Source organism: Lynx canadensis, chromosome B3 (assembly GCF_007474595.2).
Source record: "Lynx canadensis isolate LIC74 chromosome B3, mLynCan4.pri.v2, whole genome shotgun sequence".
Taxonomy (NCBI): domain Eukaryota; kingdom Metazoa; phylum Chordata; class Mammalia; order Carnivora; family Felidae; genus Lynx; species Lynx canadensis.
The window spans coordinates 133,930,930-133,953,734 of NC_044308.2; the positions used below are offsets into that span (position 1 = coordinate 133,930,930).

At 51.7% G+C, this 22,805-nt stretch overlaps 1 protein-coding gene across 1 annotated transcript in view; it reads right to left on the bottom strand.

The window, feature by feature from the left end:
- Positions 1-22,805, bottom strand: part of CCDC88C (coiled-coil domain containing 88C) — a 129,582-nt gene that overhangs the window by 51,052 nt on the left and 55,725 nt on the right. The window contains 11 exon segments of the mRNA XM_030320236.1: positions 6,308-6,406; positions 6,409-6,469; positions 6,841-6,922; positions 7,130-7,275; positions 7,673-7,814; positions 7,816-7,849; positions 8,103-8,183; positions 8,186-8,240; positions 10,808-10,822; positions 10,824-10,892; positions 11,775-11,833. Coding sequence (XP_030176096.1) covers positions 6,308-6,406; positions 6,409-6,469; positions 6,841-6,922; positions 7,130-7,275; positions 7,673-7,814; positions 7,816-7,849; positions 8,103-8,183; positions 8,186-8,240; positions 10,808-10,822; positions 10,824-10,892; positions 11,775-11,833 — 843 coding nt within the window.

The following is a 22,805-nucleotide window of genomic DNA, read 5'->3' on the forward strand; positions in this document are numbered from 1 at the left end:
CCAGCCACCAAGCAACAGGCCAACACTCGTTTCCAGGGGGCCTCCCTGACCCCCAACAACCAAATGCCAGAGGTGCGGGGCAGGGGGAGGGGAGGCGGAATCAAACCAACCACCGGTTCCTCCCCGCTGCACTCAGATCGCAGTACCCAATGCATCTCTCCTGAACCTAGAGCAACAGAAAGCCAGTCCGGAGGTGTCCTCAGGACGGGGACAGGGGCACTCCACACCGGGCAGGTGGACCTCCTGCTCACTCAGCCAAGATCGCCCCCTCACTAAACTCCACCTGTTCGCCCCGTCCCACTGCCATCAGCTTGGCTCCCTAGAACACCTGCCCTTTCTTCACCTGCCTCCAGGAGTGTGGTGATCGGTACAAACATCAGGTCTGTCTGCCCTGTTTTTACCTATGTACCGAATTTATCAGCACTCCTTAGAAGCCATTAAGAAACATGGAGAAACACAAAGTCCCAAGTGTAAACAGACAATATATGTCCCAGGTTCTTACTCAGTTCCCCGAATTTAACGTTCCCCACTCACGACACAACATCCAAATTCCCACATGGACCACTGGAGGCGGGGCCTCCGTCTGCCCTTTCACGGTGTTGTCTGAGGCAGGGGCCACCATCACCCCTCCTGAGCACCCATTTCCCACCCCCACCCCCACCCGCACTGCTGCGTCTCTCTGTGAGTTCCCCTGCCTTTATTTCCTTCCCCGTCAAGGCAGAGGCCCTACAGGCAGGCAGACACATTTCAATGCAACCTCCGTACTGACGGCAAAATGCAGACACTGTAAATCAATCCTCAGTTTTCTCCCATGAAAACATGTTTAGCAGTGGCTGCTGAACCCTGTGGGCCACCATGAGGCTTACACGTGGTGATGTAGTTGGAGCTTAACCATTCCTAGCATGCGGAAAAAGCTTCATAAATACAGTTATAACTGCTCTTTAACACCTTACTGTGCACCTACTCTGGGCCAGGCAGTTAAGTATTTTCAGCTTTTCAGGTCATAAATTTGTCACAACCATCCAACCCTGCAGGTGAACCAAACGCAGCCACAGAAAAATGTATGAACGGACGGATGCCGTTGTGCTCCAGTAAAATTTTATACTTACAAGGTGGATGGGGGGCCAGGTCTCCCCTAGATGGACTGTAGTTTGGCCATCGCCAAGCTACACAACATGCTCAAAGTCAGTCAGGCACGGACCTGGGCTTCAAGGAACTCCCAGTGTGGGCAGGAAACAGGAAAACACACATCACAGCACCATGTGAGGAGCACTGCCCAGGGTCACATGAAGCACTACCTGGGGCCTGCAGGAGGTGAAGTGCGAAGCAGAAGGCTGGGGGACGCAGAGGAATGTGGACAAGGACAGAGGCAGAATGGCCAGTTTGGATACCCGTGGAAGACATCCTGTGTGTAGGCTGTGGGGTCACATGAGCAACGAAGACAAGGCCGGTAGGGCAGAGACCCTCACTCCCCCTTCCACCTGCCCTGGACAGTGGCAGGGACGTGCCGGCAGGTGGGAAAATGGGCTCTGGAGGATGGGGAGCATCTGGGGCTGGGTGGACTGATCATGAACCCAGCTCCTAATTGCCTTGCCAACAGCATTCCCCCCCCCCCACCCGCCCCGTATGGTCAGCTCCCAGGGCTTGCTAGGATCAGCTCACTGGAAACCAGCTCCTATAGTGCACAATGCCCTTTTACAGAACACCCGGCAAGGGGGGTGGCAGCTAGGACTGTGCCCTGCTAGGTCTCTGCCTCTCAGACTGTTTACTTTGGGGCCAGCACTGCCTAGGAAGCCATAAATCCCACATAGGAGCAAGGACAAGGCCTGTCTTACCTCCACCCCACACAGATGCACATGGCACTGAAGCACCTGTCCTCTGCTGTTGGAAATTTCAGCCAAATCCAAATCACAGGACAAGAGGAACGTCCGGGCAGCCTCTGCCTCGTCCTCCTCCACAAGGCTCACTGGCAGCAGCGAGGAGGGACAAGTGCTTGCAAAGAAGCCAAGGACCACCTGGTGCACCCCATGCTTCCCGCCGTTCCCAGGGATGGCCACACCACTCTCGTCCTGTAGTGTGAACCCTCACGTAAACTACACCGGGAGGCACGGAAAAGCTGCCAGAAGCTTCACGGTAAAACATGGAAATTTGTGGTCCATATTTTTCTAACCAAAATTAACTTTGCCCTTGTCCTGAACCCCAAGGCCTTTTATCTTTTCCTCCATGAGGCACGAGCACACAAGCACACGCTGCCTCCCATGATAGGCGTTAATGTGTCTCTCAGCGGGGAGACTTGACAGGCTCTTGGGGAGGGCACCTGAGCCGCCTGCCACTCTCCTGCCACTCTCTGTGTCTGGAAGAGCGTCCCCACAGGGTAGGTGTCCACAATGTGAGCTGGCACGAACGTGTCAATCCTGTTCCTCTCTCTGCCTCCTGACCATCACACCTACCACTACCCCATTCTCCAAGAGAAAAAAGCTCTAGATTCTTCCCGTCCTTTTCTCCAGATCAAGTCTTTTTATTGCTGAGTGATGAGGTTTTCCCTGACTTGTGGGGTGATTACCAAGTGCCTTGTGTGTGCCAGGCCCTGGCCACGCCGTCATATTAAGACCTAGTCCCTGCGCTCAGGGGCTCGAGTTCCATACAAGCAGCCTCAGGCCAAGCTCCACCACAGACTAGCCGTCAGCCTTGCCAACCCCACCTCTTGCAGAGAAAAGCCAGCAGTCGGAGGAAAGTACCCTGTTCATATGACTGTGGTCCTCACGCTTGGCAATGCTGAAAAGCCATCTGGGAGAGAGCATTCAGAACACATTTCTGGGGCCCAGGAATCTGCATTTTGAACAGGCATGCTGGACTCAGATACAGGTGGATACAGACCACCTCTTGAGAAATGGAGATCTAACACATGGGGCTGTTCAGTATTTTAAACTATTAAGTTGATGTTAATCACGTATGAGCTTATTCAAAAGGGTTAACATCCACTGCTATCTTTTTACCGTTGAAATAAATATTCTGAACACCATACACATATCACCAGGATTCTGTAATTAGTGTTTTGCTATATTTGCTTTGTCACATATCCCCCCATCCTCTGTTGTTAGTTTTTGGATGTGTAAACATCGTAATTGGGTCTTTCCCAATCTAAGGTTTTATCACATGCAGGTCAATCTCCATTCACAGACACATCTCTGCATGGTACTGCATACTTCTAATTACTTAGAAATTATTCAAGAATCTTGGGGTGAATCCCTTGGAGGTGTGCATCACTACACCCTGGAAAATCTGGTTTTACGTACACAAGCTGGGCAACATTGTTTTCTGAAACACAAACATGGGCCCAAAAAACACACGCGTGCATCAAGGTAGTGCTTCTCCTTGACACAAAGCACCAGAAGGACTGAGCGGCCCAGGCCCGGACCCCTAAGTCTGGGGACAGGCAGCCCACCTCAATCCCTGCAGGCCCCAAGTACTACTGGCTCGCATCCCAAAGCAACCTGTCCTGAGGTCTCTAAGCAGCATTCTAGGTTAACTTCCAACATACCCCAGTGTGCCCTGGTAGGCAGCAGGCCAGGGAAGCCTGCACAGGGGTCGGAGAAGGCAGAGGCTCTACTGCGGCCCAGCAGCAACAAGCTCTATAAACGCTGATCAAAGAAAACCCCAGATACGGGGCACCTGGGAGGCTCATCCGGTTGAGTGTCCAGCTGCGGCTCAGGTCATGATCTCGAGGTTAGGGAGTTCGAGGGCCAAATCGGGCTCACTGCCATCAGTACAGAACCCGCTTCAGATCCTATGTCCCCCTCACTATGCCCCTTCCCTGCTTGCACGCTCCCAAAATTAAATAAATACTAAAAAAAAAAAAAAAAGAAAGAAAAAAGAAAGAAAAAAAAAAAAAAAAAAAAAAAACTCCGGAAACAAATTGTTCCAGCAAATGCTCATCCACCACCACCCATGGGCCAGACACTGGTCCAGATGCTGAGCACATACCCACGAACAAAGCAGAGTCCCCGTTCTGGGGCCCATGCCACTGGGAGTCACGGAAGCTATAGCAGAATGGACCCTGGGCAGTCCATCCAACCTCCCCAAGCTTAGCTCGTCCTCAGGGCTGCTTTGAGAAATGAATGAGAACACACAGATGTTGCTCAAGTAAGCTCAGCAACTTGCAGCCTTGTGGCCAGGAGAGGGAGGAAGCTCACCAGGCTGGAGATGGGCCCATCCTGGCTGAAAAGAGGGTGCATGGGTCCCAGGTGGGCCCATCTAGCTGGCAGACTTCCACAGCCCATGGCATCCTGTTGCCCCTTCTGGTCCGTTCCCCACCTGGCAACCCAAAATGTGCTTTCTGAAATCCAAACCATGCCATGCCCCTCACTAAAACGCTTCCTGAGGATGCCATGCACCTTCCATGGCTGGAGTATCTGGCCCCCTCCAGACAGCGAGAAAGGCTGATGTGACTACTTGAGATCTAAGGATGAGCGCCCAAGTGCTCCTGCCCACTGAACCCTGTCATCAGGGGCATCCCAGCACAGCAAGACTCATCCTCTCTATAGTGGCCTGGACTCCGTGGACCACGCCCAATTCATCAGCCAGCCTGGGCGGCAAAGGTCTGCAAACCCATGCGTGTCCCTGCCTGCCCCAAAGTAAACACCTCATGCAGACACATACCATTTCTCTTGTGGTGAATAAAAACTAAAGTAAAATTCAAGGCATTACCAAGCTCCCAGTAACTTTTCACTATGCAATTAATCAATATGAAAAATGTTGCTGTTACTACACAGAGGCATGAAATTTGAAAATTTGAGAAGTCTGAGAAAAAGGGGGGGTCCTGGGAGAAAACCCTAAAAGTCGGGGAAGCTCTGTGAATGCAGGGCATGCATCATCTTGGGTTTAGATCCCTAGCTGCTGGTGCAGGCCTTGGTACCACACAGGCGCTAAGTCACCGTGTCTGGATGACCGTGTGAGGCTGCCTGGACAGGGCCAGGGGTGCACACAGAGACAGAGACTGGATCCCGATGCCCACCTGCTCCATGGGACAGAACTGGGGTGAGGTGTGGGAGCCACACTCTGCCTGTGATCCCATCTGGGGGCTGCGGAAGGCCTGCACTGTTTAGAAGGGGCTGCTGGGGCAGCACTCTGGGGAAACGTGCGGGACCCCCCCCCCCCCGATTCTCTCAACTGTGGCATTTCTAGTAAGTGATAAAAGGCCCCGGTATATGCCCGTGTCCCAGAACCTGTCTGTGCTGGGGATTTATGCCTTTCAAATTCAGCGGGGCCAGTGGACCATTTCCAGGACAAAGCCAGAGGTGGTCTCCCACTCCCCACCTCTTGCACCCCAAAGCCACAGTACCAAAGGTGCCTTCTCTGCAGGAGGTAGGGCGTCACATTCCTCGGGGAACAGACACTTCTTGGGTAACAAATGGGCCCGGCACCACAGCCTTCCCTACCACCTCCTGCGGCCCGTAGGCAGGGCCTGCCTGTAGCAGCAGAGCGCGTCCGGGTGTTCAGCCAAACAGCCTTCCCCAAGCTGGCCTGCCAGCAGCATGGCTGGGAGAAGGATACCATGCCCCCCGACCCATGTTTGGTCCCCTCAAAAGCCTCCTGAATGGCAACTGGAAATCTTTCTTACCAAAACAAGCCCGGTTCGTACAGGCTGACATCCTGATTTCACCATCTCATTAAAACTACCTCCAGACCCCACCTTGGGATTGTTGATAGGGGCAAAGTCCCCCAAATCCTTGGGAAAGTGGGTCCTGGAACCCGTGGCTGACATGAGGCAGTCAGGGTGAGCAGCTGAAGCACCGGTAACCCCACTTGGGTCTCGGTTTCCAGTCCCCCCCGTTAGCCCTGACGCCCTCCCCTGCATCCTCCCAGACCTTGGGATCAGAGTGGGCTCCACGACTGAGGACTCCTATGGGACTTGGTCCAAGTGACAGGTATTTTTTGTCTTTCATCTGGAGAACTCATGAAGTGGTATGATTATTTCTATTTTTATGGACGAAGAAAACTAATTCCCTGTAAGAGTTAGCCACAGAAATGCAAGAAGTAGGAAAAAAATAAATAAAAATCCACGAATGAAGGTCATCACTGTGGCAGGAAGCAGGAAAAGGAAAAATCCTAAAAGGAGTCTGAGCTCCTCATTACAGAACCAGGTTCCCTCCCCGCCCTCATCCATGTGACACCTCTAGGTGGGCAAGGAGCTGAGGGAGGGAGCCTCCTGGGCCCACAGACAGGCTGAGGTGCAGGGAAAGCCTCGCCGTGGAGATCTCACAGCTCCCTTTCCCGGCCGGCACGGACGTGTTCTGGAAGGCTGGGCTCACCTCCATGCGTGCCTTGTAGAAGTCCACGTCGTGCAGCTTCTCCCTGCAGCGCACGAGCTCCATCTCCAGCCTCTCCACGCGGTTCGCCTTCTCCTCAGGGAGTCCAGCTCGTCGCGATAGGCACGGGCAGACCGGGCGTCAGCCGCCAGCTGGATGTTCTGGGGGGTGGGAAAAGGCAGGGGAAGCCAGCTTAGGGCCCCCCCTCCGGGGAGGGGAGAGGGGCCCAAGTCCCTGCAGTGCAGCCTTTCTGGGATATCCCAGGAGAAGTCAGGTCCGGGGGGCCCAGCAGGTCGCGTGCAGGCCCCTGCCTGGGGTCCCCCACAGGCTGTCACAAAGACACAGGGCCGTCCCCCCACAGCAGTTCTCAGGACAGCTGGCTGTCAGGCAGCGTCGCTCTGAGCAGACAGAAACAGAGGCCTTTGCCGGAAGCTCCTGATGCTGGTTTCCTGAGCCTCTGGGCCACAGTCACTGCAGAAGTCTCGGCCACTACCACCTCCTCCAGGACACACGCACAGGCCCTCCCGCTCACCTCCTGCTTGGCCTTCTGAAGCTCTAGCACCAGCTGGTCCACCTCATGCCTGGTGTCCACAAGCTGCTCGGTCTTCTCCTCCCTAGGGGCGATGTGGAGGAACGGAGCTGAGGAGCGTCCTCAGCCAGCACCCCGAGCGGCCCCCCACCTCATGAGACCACAGCAGGGAGCGGGACGGCGGCTTCTGGGAGGGTGGAGGGCAGTGTGCGTACGGGGCTTACAAAAATGTTCCTGACTCGCATTCTCTTCTGCTTTAACTTTTCAAAGCCTGCTCTCAAACTCCACCCACCAGACACTGGGTTTCCCTGTGAGGGTGCGGGGGCAGGGGGAGAGGTAAGGAGGCTCCCGCCACAGGTGCACTCCCCACCGCCAGGCAGGCAGGCTGTGAGGGGGAGGAGGGCAGCTCCCCAGACGGGGCACAGGGACATTCTCCTGCTGCAGGAAAAGAGGCGACAACAGGTTCACCGGGTGGCAGGGTGGGGTGGTGGGGTGGCGGCGTGGGGGTGGGGTGGGGTTGCATCCTCCCTCTAGCCAAGAAAACATGCCAGTAGGTGATCAGTCCCTGCCCCAAACTGGACAAGTGTGGACAAGAGGCTATCTGCAGACCATCTGTAACCCGGGCCGGTTGGAGCCCTAAAGATCTGGTAGAACCCCTCCCTGTGCAGGCCCGGACAGGGAGGGGACTAGTCCACGTTCAAACAGTCGAGCGAGCCTGGGGCAGCGGGCTCTGGGGCCCGGGTCGGAGGGCTCCGGTTGGCGCAACACACGAAGACCACCCCGAAAGCAGAAAGACAGCCCAGCCCAGGGGGACCCTGCGGGGACTCACAGATCATGTCTCACACCGGCGCAGCCTGGCCTTGGTGTCCGCCAGCTCCACGGCCAGGTGCTGCTGTCCTCGCTGGAGAGGCTGCTGGGGGGCTGGGGTGGACTCGGCGCTGGAGGACCTGAGCGGGCTGGGCGGGTGCTGCGCCTGAGGTAGTACGCTCCTGCGTCAGGTCCACGATCAGCTGCGGCCAGGGCAGGGGGAGGGGGGGGGAGAGCAGTCCGCACCAGCGCGCCCGCGCCATGGCCCAACATCGACAGACAGGAGAAAGCCAAGAGCAGAGGCCGGGTTGTGGGGGAGAACCCCGAGGGAGGTGGCTCGAGTTTGTAGGAAGAGCTGGAATATTCGGTGGGACAAGGAGTGCGTGAATGGGGGCAGGGCCCGAGCTCGGCATTTCTACGGACTTCTCCTCCCGCAGGTGTGTGCGGCCACGCACCTCCGTGCCACTCGTCACGCTCATCTATGAGCCTCCTGAGGTGAAACACCATGTTCCTCGAGAGGGCCTCCAGCTCCTCCGGGCCACGTCCGGGAGTTCCAGCCACTGCAGGTCAAACACGTTCTCCTGGTTGTGGGTCACCTGTGGGCACACAGGCAGGCGCTGCAGAGGCCGGCAGGGAGCATCCGCCTCCCCGCGCTAGGCCGGGCGGCGGGTCGTGGCTGACACGTCCCACTGACATTATCAACCCGTCACTGACACATCTACTGCACCAAGGGGGCCCCATGAGTAAGTGCAAACTCCCTTCAACCAAGCTCTGGTGCAAAAACACTCCTGCTTTCAACACCGCTCAGAGAACACCTGGAGTCTTAGATTTTTTTTTTTTAATGTTTATTTTTGAGAGAGACAGAGACAGAGTATGGAGCGGGGGGAGAGGCAGAGAGGAGGGAGACACAGAATCCGAAGCAGGCTCTAGGCTCCAGCTGTCAGCACAGAGGCCAACATGGGGCTCAAACTCAGGAACCATGAGATCATGGACCTAGGCCGAAGTCAGACGCTTAGCTTAACCGACTGAACCACCCAGGCGGGCCAAGCACCTGGATTCTTTAATGCCAGAAGCTCTCCTACAATACAGTATTTCCCTAAACAGTCCTCAGATATGGTTGTTGTAAGCTGTCAATTTACAACTCAAGAAAGGGAAGCCTCAGGGGCTGGGAGGGTCCCTCAGGAGGGGGACCCTGTGTTACTACTTCAAATCCAATGTGAATACGGCAAATGTTACATGAAAGTCTTATGTCAGAATGTGGGGCACATAACAATCTTATTTCGGGGGAAGATATTTCATAATCTAAAACAATTTTCAGTAAGCCTGAATCTCATTCCTCACGTAAAATCATCTGGTTTTTCCCCTTTCTCCGCCAGGTGTGAGCGGAGACCCACAGCGATGTCCGCACACAGCAGCCTCTCCATGGATTTGTGACAGTCTGGACCTTCTCACCACCCCCAGCCCCAGACCTACCTTGGGGGGCAGAAGATCTATTTGGAGCACCTGATAGCTCAGTTTGGGAAGTGAAGTATTCGCGTACTCAGGCCTCAACAGGGGAAAACAGAAAGAAGCCAGAGCTACCCACTCAGTGAGGTGCACCAAAAAAAGTTCTTAAATTTTTCAGAGCAGTAAACAGAAACAGAAGATAGTTGAACAAAACAGAAGACAGGGCCCTTTAGTTTCTCAAAAGGCCTTTCTTACCTCTCCCCTCCTGACAAAGGAAAAGCTAAGATTCAGCTGATCCTGAGGAATCAGGAGAACCTTATCCCATGGTACAGGGTACCTTAAACTCTCAGAACTGGGAGCACAGGCTGGATGGGTGCTAGGTCTGCCCACAGAGGAGAAAAGGGGAGCAGGGGCTCAACCCCAGTGCACATCAGTCACCCTAACCCTAACCCTCATCCCCTAGTTCTGACTCAGCAGGCCTCTCGTGGGGTCAGGACACTGAACGTTTAAGCAGCACCCAACTGATGTGAAGCCCAGTCCCATAGCCAGCCACCAAATGACATGCATGCAAGACTCCTTTTTGGCCACATGTGACCTTCTCTTTCTCTGATATTCTGCTGTCTGAGCAGGAAAGGTGGTCAGTGGCAAAAAACAAACAAACAAACACTGCTGGCCTCAAGGACCCAGTCCCCAGATAAATACAATTTTCAAATTAAAAGCAGAATGGTTCTTAGGCTAACAGCTGGTCTGCCCCTGATAAAGGTGGTTGAGAATATCTGTGACACTACTGACTTTCCCTGATGGACCCCCCACCGGCCAAGAACTGCATCTGTCTCCTGCTTCAAATCCCACCTCAGAACTCATGCCCCCAACGCCCCGACAGTGCCCTGGGCAGCTGTGGAAGCCCAGGAGCCAGGAGCAGCCTGTCCCTGGTGCCAGCAGTGGAGCTCTGCCTTCACTGACCCCTGTCAGTTATATACCTGCTCCTACGAGCTCCTGGTTATGTCTTTTATATTTAATACATCTGTCCAATTACACTGAAGGCTGAACCTTAAGTCCTGAGGTAATTGAAGAATTGTGGTGTAAGGGTGGGGTGGAGATCAGGGAAGAAAATTTTCAGGTGAGCACCTGCCTCTCTCTACAGGCTCGTTTTCCAGGGAAACCCCTCCCACCAAGGTCAATGGCAGAGAGGCTGCTCTCAGTGCAGAGCCCTCCTGACCCCATCCTGGACGCTGGGTCCTCTGGAGACAGCCCTCTGGGACTGCTGGTTTTTTAACTTCTCAAGTGGCGCGGCTTGTCTCTCTGCCATGTTACTGACAGAAGCAGAGAATCTCTTCTATAAAGATCAACCATTCAAAACAGGGGACATTTGCCAGAATACATTTTCAGGGTCTGTAAATCAAATTCTGAGCCTAAATCACTTGACAGCTCTTAAAAATAGTCTGAGTCCATATTAGGCAAGAAGAGGAGGCAAAAGATGACTTGATTGAGGGCTTAAAAAAATTTTTTTTATTTTTACCCCATTTTATTTTAGCTCGCTGATGGTTACCTTTCCAAATAGAATACATTTGTCTGTGGTGTCTGAAACCTAAGATCAGCAAGAATATTGATGGGTGACATATTCTTCCAACTTTTCACCGGTGGAGACTGCCCCATCTCCTGGCCCACCACAGGAGTGGCGGGTCCACAGCCACACCCCACGAAGCCACACACCTACCTCCTGTATATGGGCCCACGATCCCGGCTTGGGTCTCAATGTCCAGCTGTTTGATTCTTTCAATAAATTCCTCTTTCCTCTCACACTGTGGAGGGTTACAGGTGTTAATGGAAGCATTCTATGAGGGCAACCTGGGGCCACCATGCTACAGAAGTACAAACTATCCACCCAAGCCCTGGCTTTCTCCTTTATAACCCCAGAATGCTCTTGTCCCCCTTACCAGCCCTTACACTGAGGTTTCTCTAGAAGTTGCTCTGACTACCTAGATCAGACCTATAGCAGATTTTTAAAAAAGCACATCCCAGACTGAAAACACTGGCAGTAGAACGCTGAAATCTGCACTTTATATTTTAAGTACGTTTCATGTCCAGCGTGGGGTTTGGACTCAGAACCCTGAGATCAAGACCTGAGCTGAGATCAAGAGTCAAATGCTTAACCCACTGAGCCACCCAGGAGCCCCTGAAATGTGCACTTTGGACAATCTCTCCAGATGATTCCTAAACCGGTAAAGAACAAGAACACCTGGTCTAGGCCAGGGGCTGGCAAACTTCATTGGTAAAAGGCCAGATGGTTTAAAAAAAAAAAAAAAAAAAATTCTCAGACCCAGTGGGCCACGCCCCACAGATAATATGTAAAGGAATCAGCATGGCCGTGTTCCCATAAAACTTCATTTACAAAAACAGGTGGCAGGTCAATTTGGCCTCCAGGCTGCAGTCTACTGATCTTGTTCTAGATGTTCCCATACGGGGCCGTCTACTCATGGTGTCTTGGTCGGTGGGATCCCCACCTGCTCTCTTGCACAGGGTGCTCTGTGTGAGAAATCAGTGCCATCCAAGATGGTAGCCACTGTCTCTCAGGCAACCAATGGTTTCACTCCCACCTCAATACAGGGGGCGTTTGATCCGCACAACTCCAAACACAAGATGGCTAAGAGCAGGCCCTCCCCACTGCATGCCCGGATCCCTACCTGGACGGCACAGCCCAGCACCAGCAGCAGCACCTTCTTTATTTCTTCCATGCTCTTCCCTAAACCAAAAGAGCAAGATAAATGTAACTAAGCTCAACTGTTCATAAAATTTCACCACTGATCTGCATGTGCTGTAGGGGAGGCAGGGGTGGAGGGGATCAAGCTAGAAAGCTAGAGAAAAAGTACTCTTTCAACCCAGCGAGATCCACGTAGGTGTGCACAGTCCATCTCTTTTCTATGTATGGGTTTATTTTTTTTTTTAAACCAAATGAGAATTCCATATATGACTATTTGTGGCCCTTTTCCATTCAGATAGCATAAATATCCTCTCATGATAACGAAGGAACTTCAGAACCAGCAGCTCTTTTCAGTGTGTGGGAAGCAAAGTACATTGGGAGAGAGTAATCCCCACGGGAAATACGGAGTCCTCCAAAACACGGCCGTATGCAACTTTACTTTTCCACCATGCAAAGAACGTCCAGGAGCCAGAGAAACAAACTGCCACACTCACAGCCTGTCTTCACATTATGGACTGTTTATGCATCGGTTCGGTCCCCCCCCCCCCCCCGCCCCACACACATTCGACTAGAATACTCGAAAGCAAATTCCTAACATACATGCGGCATTTTTGATGGTCTCATCTTTACTTTGTACAAAGACCACAAACTTATTCAACCAATCTTCTTGGAGAGGTTCAAGTTTTTGATACTCTAATCTAAATAATGTGATAGAGAACATCTTAGTGGCTAATTCTTTATGCACATACTTACATCTTTCATTTAAAAAAAATTTCTTTAAAGTTTATTTTGGGGGGGGGGGGGGAGAGGGAGAGAATCCCAAACAGGTATGATGCTGTCAGTATGGAGCCTGACGCGGGGCTCAATCTCATTTTTTTATGAAATTTATTGTCAAATTGGTTTCCATACAACACCCAGTGCTCATCCCAAAAGGTGCCCTCCATCAGCTGAAAAATTCTACAGGATTCTCCCTTTCTCATTATATCCTCTTCTGTTTGGGGGAAAAGGGACATGCCACATATAGCCTGGTTTTCTTGACAGACTTACCAGCATGAGCTCACCCTGTGCAAAAACGGCCCCAGGTATCCCCAACAACTGCTAGGATAAACAAACCAAACCTGGGTCCCAGGAACTAGTGTGGTTCATTCCAGGTCCCTGGGTGTAAGGTGGGTGTGGAGTGACATGCGATCTTATCCTAATATTTCTCAACAGAAAAGTGTCTCAAAATAGCTTTTCCCTGACATCGTGGTGGAGTCTCAGATGTGGGGGCTGGACATTCGTTCAGCCAAAACCGAACACCCTTTCTTACCTTCCAGCCTGAAGGTGGGCAGGAGGGGCTGGCGAGCTGGACCACAGGGACCCTTCCGAGCACTCAGATTCCACAGTCTTAACACACTTAGCTTTGATGGCACTGAACATCACTGTACTGGGCTAATGCTCTTCTCTTTGCTAATAAGGTGCACAACTTCATCAGTGTTTGAAATGGGAACATTTTCAGACTTTCATACATTTTTTTTTTTTTTTTACTGGAGGCCTTTTACTTGTCCCAAAAGTCTAATCCATAGACATAAATAAATAGATGGCCACAATGACTCACTTCTCTGTTAAAGCTGAACTGATGATCAATCACAATTTTAGTGTCGATTACAAGGAAATGCCCACCTGAATATTAAAAGCCTACCATCAGTCTCACCAAAATCTTTCCCTGGCCACAGTGCTGCATCCAGCCCAGGTGACCACCCTCACCTCTGTCCCCAGACACCCAGCCAGTGCCCCTCATACACCTTTGGTGGATAGAACAGGTACAGACCCCTCCCAGCCATTGCCAGTGATTCACCACCTGTCATGGGCCATGAGCCCAGCGTATAACCGGCAGGGACACACAGGAGGAAAGCATTCGCAAGGTCTCCCGTTAGCCCAGATGGAAGTCAGAGTTCACACGGAGAATCTTTACATACTGTGTTCACAGCGAAGGCCCCAAAGGCCCTCATTATATCATACACTAGAATAATTTAAACAGCCCCGATGATCCATCTTCCTGGCTCGCAACAGATGAGCAAACTAAACGTGGGAACAAGCACTGAACACGCCCACTGCCAGTAGCAGGAGCACAAGCCAGTGACTGCAAGGAAAAGACCAGAAACCCTATGTACACACACACCAAGGCCTCAAAACTACATTCTGTGGCTATTCAAACAACAAAGGGTTCTGTTCCCTCAGCACCCAGCACTTACACACCTTGACAACTATGAGTCATTCATTCATTCGTTCATTCACTCACTCACACCTATTAGAAAAGTATGCAATTCCTGTTTTGCTAAGTCTTAGAACAGAGTAGGGGGGAAAGGTTTTAAAGGGACAGAGTTTTAGAAAAATTCTCATGGAAAAAAAGTATTTAAAATAAACTTTTTGGTAATGAACAGGGTACCAGGAAAATCACCCCTGCCCTCATTCAAATGAACCAGTGCTGTGCTCATTTTCACCAGGCTAAGTGAATACAAACATTTGCTTATAATAAATGCATCCTGGGGCGCCTGGGTGGCTCAGTCGGTTGAGCATCTGACTTTGGCTCAGGTCATGATCTTACACTTCGTGGGTTCAAGCCCCACATCGGGCTCTGTGCTGACAGCTCGGAGCCTGGAGCCTGCTTTGGATTCTGTGTCTCCCTCTCTCTCTGCCCCCTCCCCCGTTCATGCTCTCTCTCAAAAACAAAACCCATTCTGAAAAATTAAAAAATAAATAAATGCATCCTGTGATTTTTTACCCCTACACAGATTCCTGCGAAGTTAAAAAAGTATATGAAAATAAAAAATGGAAGAATACAAGTTCCCTCATTTCTCCTGGGAAGCTGATGCCCAATTTCTCTCAGGATTTCAACAGTAAGGCAAACTACTGCTATTTTCATAAATCTGCCAGATTGTAGGTTTTGAATAGTTTCAAAACATACCCGAAGACTCTGTACTGGGTCCCTGCCAATAAGACTGGCTCAGTGACACACTTAAGCAGGCCAAGAAGAAATAAACCTGCAGGCAACTCCCTCCCAAGCACCCCCAGGGGTGGAGGCTCGCTGAGAACAGAACCAGAATCAACACAGTCCTCTGAGCTCAGACCAGGACCAGCAATTTTAAAAAGCTGATAAATGCTATGGAAACCCAGAAGAAGGACATCTAATTTGCAGTAAGGATCAGGCAAGGTTTCCTGAGGAAACGACCCCTGAGCTGAGACCCAAGGATGATGAGGGATGTGGGAAGCAGGTGAACCAGGGCTCAGGCACAGGGATCAGCATGTGCAGAGGCCCAGAGGTAAGGGAACATGGTGTCTGTCAAATTATGAATGCTTTGTGGTTACGGGTGGGTCTTCAGAGTGAGAAATGGGGGCAGGGTACGAAGCGATGTTCATTTCTCTACCGAGTGAGTCACAGGCAACCAAGGGGGGAGGGTCAAAAACATCCGACACCCTCTGTGTCTACCCACAACCCCAGGGGGGAATCCCACGACAGCCTGAGCTAATGGCTGAATCTAAGAAAAACCTTCCTTTACTACCTGCTTCCTACAGTCCTGACACAGAGAAACTCACACCAGCCTTAGCAGAAATAGAATACATCAACATATGCTGGTCTAAGCTATATATAAAGTTAGATGTTTGTAGCAACCCGCTTCCAAAACAGAAGGGAAACTATCTGATATTGCATGTGTGTGAGGGTAGACAAAAGATAGAAGTAGATAGACAGTAGGTAGACAGAAGTGGTTTTTTTTTTTTTTTTTTTTAGTAAGTTCATTTATTTCTGAGACAGCATGCAAGCAAGTGAGCGAGCAGGGGAGGTAGAGAGAGAGAGAGAGAGAGAGAGAACGAATATCTGAGCAGGCTCTGCACTATCAGCACAGAGCCCAACATGGGGCTGGATCCCACGAACCATGCGATCATGGCCTGAGCCGAAATCAAGAGGCAGACTTTTAACCAACTGAGACACCCAGGTGCCCTTCGAAGTGTAGTTTGATAATTAAAGTACACGAACCTCTAAAATGTGGAGGCAGAGCTAGATCAGGGCTGGAAAATCCCCTTTCTAATCTCCTGTCTGTGGTACATGTGGCTCGTCAGTATCAACAACTTGTTAAGCAGCCTGGAAAGAGGCCTCAGAATCCCTCTGAGAAGAGCACTGGACAGCACCTGCCAATCAACCGAAGTTGACACATGAAACAAAACCTGTCTTCCGTGCCTGGTACGTGATCTCTAGGGTCCTTTTTGGGTCCACTCTGAGTCTCCAAGATGCAGCCCTCTGAATGTTCCCACTTCCTGGTCTCTGGATATGGAAAATAAACCTTGTCATTGATAAATGGTCACTTAGGTATGAAGGTGGGGATTTAGGCAAAGGAATGCTAACAGTCCCCTCTAAGACGGAGCCCCTCCTGCACACCCTCTGCTCTGTTGAGGTCAGAAGGCACCGTGACTGCCTGCAAAGACAGCGTCAGAGAAAGGCAGTGACACTGACTCCTCAGTCTTGCTCACTCAGCTCTCCACAACCACAGGGGCCCAGGATCAGCAAACTGCCAGCCAGGCTGAGGGTTTAACCCTCACCACCTGGAAAATGGACCTTTCAGGTTAATTCTGCCCCTGCCCCACCCCGTGCCCTTCATGCCTATGGGCCATTACTGCACTTTCAGTAAAACACACAGTCATCTGATTTAACCCCAAAGGACAGCATTATCTCCACTTTACAAACAAGAACAGGTTCAGACCAGCAGAGTCACAGAACTAAGATTTGGTCCTGGGCTGTTCACCACCTGCTTTGCCCTAACTCCCTATCGTCCCTTTGCCCCCTGAAACGGTCATTACTGAGGGTTACAGCTCCTTCCAGAACAGAACTCTATCTGACCCAAATGCCACAGTGCAGGCATTTAACCAGTGCCTGCTGACTGAGCGAGTGACATTAACAGTTAACACTGAGTCCCTGGGTAGAACATAGAGAACAATTTCAGTTTCCTTCCCTGCTGGGATGGAGACTATGCATTCGTATGTACCTATTTGTTCTTAATAATTCTCTATACCGCTCTCCTCTGCTGTGTGTTAGAGTCAATCACTAACTGTGTTTCCCCCTGGTTTCTTGTTTAACAAAAAATTTTTTTTGAAAAAGTGAGAGTGCTTGAGCAGGGAAGAGGGGCAGAGGGAGGCTGGGGAGAGAGACAGAGGGAGAGAGAATCTTAAGCAGGCTCCACGGCCAGTGCTCAGCCCAATGTGAGGCTTGATCTCACGACCCTGAGATCATGACCTGAGCCAAAATCAAGTCAGATGCTCAACCGAGTGAGCAACCCAGGCACCCCTCCGTGCTTTCTTATTTAAAAAACCATTATTTCCTAAGGATGATTATGGGGCTGTCTCACTGACTTGAAAGTAATGCTGTGCTGAACGTGACCCATGTGTATGTCTCTTCAACGTCTAATGACATCCTGAGACTCACTCACAAGAGCACAGCTCTGTGGGCCCTCCGGAGGACCCGGCTTGCATCAAAACCAGCAGTTTATTATCATTTGAACAGTCAGGGTCACCTTCCGCAGGCACTGCCGAGGAACAGAATGGATGGGGAGTTCCTGGTGGGTGGGCACATGAGGACATCCCCCACATACCTGTCTCGGTGCATACGGTCTGAAGCAGGCATCTCCACATAATACCTCACTGGCTGAAGGGTGACTCCTAGGAAGCCCTCACCCAGCTTTTTCACACCCAGAACATTACCAAACAGGGCCCCCACCAGGCAGGAACATAACCAGGCACTCCACTATCTGTTTATTCAGTTACTGAACAAATGGTTATCACAGGTGGGCTTTGGCAGGCACCAAGTTGCATGTCAGTGCAAATGGTGCAGGAGCCTCCCACGCACCCCCCCTCCGCCGACCAGCGGCCCCCTGATCCCAGCATCAGTGCACCCCCCAATCCAGCCTGCCACCGACCCCCGGATCCCCCAGCACCGCCAGGTGTGGGCAGCAAGAGGCATCTGCCCAGCAACAGAGGCAGCTGCTCCCAGATTGGGGATAACACTTTGAAACAGCCACCCCAAGCCCCTCAGACAGCATGCCCGACAGAAAGGACTCCCTGCCTGTCCCCCCTCCCTCCCCACCCAGACCACAGCAGGGGAAAGCTAATTCTCCCTAGCACCGAACAATTACAGATCAGAAAAGCAAAATGCAGAGGCGCCTGGGTGGCTTAGTCAGTTAAGCGTCCACTTCAGCTCAGGTCACGATCTCGCGGTCCGTGAGTTTGAGCCCCGCGTCGGGCTCTGGGCTGATGGCTCAGAGCCTGGAGCCTGCTTCAGATTCTGTGTCTCCCTCTCTCTCTGTCCCTCCCCTGCTCACAGTCTGTCTCTCTCTCAAAGTAAACAAACATTAACAAAAAGAAGAAGAAAAAAGCAGAATCTGACCACAAGAACTCAGCTTGAGACCCAGCATCTGCACTGGTCGCAGGCGAGAGGGTGCCACAGGCAGGAGATGATGCGAGGAAGGGAAGGGTTCCTCCCCACCACCAGGCAGAAAACTCAAAGCCCAAATACTATCAGTGACCATAAAGAACCTTTCACAAACAACATCTCGTCCCTCCTCCTCGGACAGCCACGGCCACAGGGAACAGTGCTGCTGGAAGCCATGGCGTGGTTACCACAGCCAGGGAGCCGTCTCTGTGTACAGACCATCGCTAAGAAGTTTACTCAACAAAGGCTGGTATCCAGGCAGATCCCAGGCCTGTTCCGAAGGCCGGCATTTGGCTGCGCTCTAACACCCGCCTGTGCCTCGTGTTAACCAAGCTTTTCACGCTCCTGGAAAAGCAAAGTGCTGGCTTTCAGCTCAAGTGTCCAGCAACCCCCGCATTCTAGATGGACCAAAAGACTCCTTTCCGGACCCAGCAAGCAGCACAGGAGCAAAGCAGCAGGCCGCAGCCTCACCATTTGCAACCGCACTTGGATGCTTTTCTGAGCCTGCTCCCTCCAGGACAGAACGGAGAGCGTCACCAGGATCCAAATGGCCACAAGGTTGGTTCTCCTTTGCTCACTTACTTCTTCCCTCTTTGTCTAAACAACCTGAGGTTTGGGGCCCCTGGGTGGCTCAGTCGGTTAAGCGTCCTGCTCTTGATTTTGGCTCAGATCACGATCTCACAGTTCATGCGATCGAGCCCCATGTTGGGCTTTGTGCTGACAGGGCAGAGCCTTCTTGGAATTCTCTCTCCCTCTCTCTCTCTCCGCCCCTCCCTCCCTCACGCTCTCAAAATAAACAAACATAAAAAAATAATAAAGAACCTGAGGTTTTCGTAAATACAAAAATAAAAATATGTGCACACAAGAACAAAATTACAGTGAGGGAGAAATGAAAAAAAAAAAGGTTAAGAGAAGTAACACCAGAAATCTCCCTTTAACCCCCAATGGTGGACGCTTGCCACCAGGTCACCCGGCAAGCGGCGGCACTAGGGAGGGCAGAACCGCAGGGAGATGGCGGAGGAGGGAAGCCAGCCCTCGAGATCTTTAAGAGAACACTCACTGGGGCAAGAAGACTGTTCCTAACAAACCTAGCTCCGGGCCCTCTTCCCGGGCTGCAGGGAGCAAGCCACAGGCACACAGCCCACCCAGGCTCCCTGCTAGTCTGCAGAAGGCAGAGCTGCGCCGTGTGGACTAGGAGGCAAGGCTTCCACAGGGTCTGAAAAGCACTTTGGGGATGCCTTTGACAGGAGAGCAAGCAAACACTGTGAGGGTTAAATATTGATCCCAGGAGTTTCCCTCCGGCCTTTGAAAAGTAAACTTCGGCTGTGACAGAGACTTCCTCCTAGTGTCCTGAGGACAGATGCCCCTCATGGGATTCCCAACACAGTTCCACTCCTGTGAGCTTCTCCCTCCCAGGACACCTTTCCTCTGCTGCTCTGCCACACACAGCCTCCTCCAGGAGGTCTTCCTGGCCTGCCTGGCAGAACTCATCATCTGCTCTGCATTTTATGGAAAGCACACATATGTCACTTCTCACCCTGGAAAAGATCTAGCAGTTACCAGCGTGGTCTTCCTATCCTCCCTCCCCCAACACGGACTGGGGGCTTCTTGAGCAAAAACAGCCTCCTTGTTTCCAGGGGCCCTGGACCCAGCGTGGTGGGCGTCTGACAATGAAAGCTGGAGGAGAGGGTCGGGCTCAACTTCTCTGTGGGCCTCTGGCCGAGGGGTAGCCTACTCAAAAAAGCAAGGGTACAGGGCCATTCTAGTCTTCTATGGGGGCGGGGGAGGGGCAGAAATTGGCCCTTTGGTTTCCTCCATCAGAACGGAGGCCTGCATGAGCTGGGAGGAAGCTATGGCACCTGTAGGCACAGAATGCTCCCACTCATCAAGGTGCTTTCTCGGTCACTAGAAGCCCTTCAGTGAGCACCAGAATAGGGAGAAAACAGAAGACCAATGGCCAGCCCACTGAATAGCAATTAATGGAATCCCCAAGACTATCCTCAAGTGTTCCAGCTGTATTCACAGACAGCACTCTGTAGGATATGGGGACAGCCCCTCCACGGACCCGGGTATCTTGCCTTGTGTTTAAAATCCACGCAGCACCAGGCTGAAGGATGACAGTGGCCACTGCCTGATGACCCACGTATATATCCATCTGCAGAACTTAAACAGTGACAAATGCGTCTCTTACCTACGGGGCCATCAAGCCATATGCTTCTGAAGGAGTTCCCTCTCCTCTCTGAGCTGGGTTTCCCAACTTAACATGGCTCCCTTCCTTCCACTCTAAGCGTCTTAGGTGGGATCAGCCATTTACAAGTCAGAAAACCACTGCTGCACTTGGATACAAACCTTGGAAGACAAACAATGCTCTCTTCCAGCATGACTGCTGAATGATTCATCGGAGAAATTAATTTGCTACCACCTTGGCTTCTGTCAGACGAATCTAGTCTTTTTTTGTGTGGCCCGGTGACACGCCTGGCTGCTGAGAAAGCAGAGCTTGAGGGGACCAGGGAGCTGGTCCAGGTGTGACCAAAAACCTTCCCTCGTTTAACAGATAAAGCAGACATCACCTCTTGGTTGTCATGACTTCTTCCAGAACAGACTCTGAGAAACCATATAAATGTCCCTAATGGATGCACAGCTGGCAAGCTGGTGGGGTGAGGGCAGTTTCCAGCACATCATCTCCAGTCTCACGGAGCCACACACACACACATGGTGTTGGGCAGAGATGGACTTCCACTTGACCCCGACCACTGACATCTGACCTTTTGCATCTGTGAGAGCATGTGCTTAACACTTGTCAGCTGCACTTGCTTGAAGGAAGGGAAGTGGGGACAGGAGGAGATAAAGGTAGGTCTCCGGCAGGCATGCTTTCTTTACTGAGCACCTACTATGGGCCAGGTACTGCTGTGGACACTTGGGATAGATGGGCGGCAATAAGAAGAAAAAACCCAAAGATTCCTGTCCTCATGAGAAATTACATCCTGGGGGTGGGGATGGGTAAGCAACGCAACAGAGATGAAAAAATAAATGATACTGGAGGGTGATAAATACTGGGAAAGGGGGAGGCAGAGCACGATGAGGGGACTGGCCTGGGGACACAGGGGGTCGGGAGGGGCACTTGAGCAAAGACTTGTGTCTGGGAAAAGCGTGCCAGGCAGTGGGAACAGCCACTGCGCAGACCCTAGCGCCAGGAGGGAAGGGGCAAGAAAGTAACACAACCTGACTGGCGTGTATCTAAGAGGACCAGGGGCTGTGCTTAGGACAGACTACCAGGGGCAAGGACAGAGCCAGGCAGGTGTCACAAAGCCACTCTGGCACGCAGCCGGGTGGGAGATCAGGGTGGCCATGTGGCAAGAGGAGAGAAGAACTCAGGTGCTGCGAAGGCACAGCCGAGGTATCTGCCTGACAAACAAGTGTGGGTGAGAGAGGTCAGGATTTAGCCAACTAGAAACAAAACAAAGGGACACCCTACAACACCCAGCCCTGGGAGCCACCAGAACAAGGTGGGAGCCACCAGGGCAAGGCTTTCCTGCTCACAGCCATCATGTAAAAGTGAGCAAGGGGCTCAGAGCAGAGTCCTGCGAGACCCCAGCTGGGCTCCAACAAGTGGGGTCCACAGTAATGAGGTACTGGACAGACGCTTCCCAAGGGACTGGCACCCAGGTGACAGACAGCTGCACAACATCGTGCCATTAAAGAGAAAATCCAGAGTAACAATTCAAGCTAAAGAAGAGAGAATGAGGATTTGGGGCCAGAGGGGCAGGTACTGCAGAGAGATTTTTTTTTAAGTTTGTTTATTTTGAGAGAGGGAGTGAGAACATAAGTGGGGGCAGAGGGGGAGATAGAGAAGGAGAGAGAGAATCCCAAGCAAGCTCTGCACTACCACTGCAGGGCCCAATGTGGGGCTCAAACTCATCAACTGAACCATGAGATCACGACCTGAGCCGAAATCAAGAGTCGGACACTTAACTGATGGAGCCACCCAGGTGCCCCACTGCAGAGAGATTTTAACAACAGTTTAAAGTATATGAAGTTCTTTGGGGCAACTGGGTGGCTATTGGTTGAGCATCCAACTCTTGGGTTTTGGCTCCAATCATGAGCATGGAGCCTGCTTATGATTCATTGTCTCTCTCCCTCCCTCTTTCTCTCTCTGCCCCTCTCCCTGGCTTGCACTCGCTCGGAAGGAAGGAAGGAAGGAAGAGAGAGAGAGAGAGAGAGAGAAAGAAAAGAAAGAAAAGAAATGAAATAGAAAAGAGAAGAGAAAGAAAAGAAAGAAAGAAAGAAGAGAAAGAAAAGAAAAGAAAAGAAAAGAAAAGAAAAGAAAAGAAAAGAAAAGAAAAGAAAAGAAAAGGAGAGAGAGAGAGAGAGAAGTTCTTTCTCGCAGTTACTGAGCAGTTCTCGAATCCCACCCAAGGCAGAAAAAAGAGAACATCCTTTTGTCTGACGGGCGCAGGCACAGCAGGTCAGACACACAGAAAAAAATCTCATAACAGAAGTCATGACACCTCCCTTGTTGGGGTCAGAGCAAGGGGACAAAGGTTTGGCGTCTCAGGA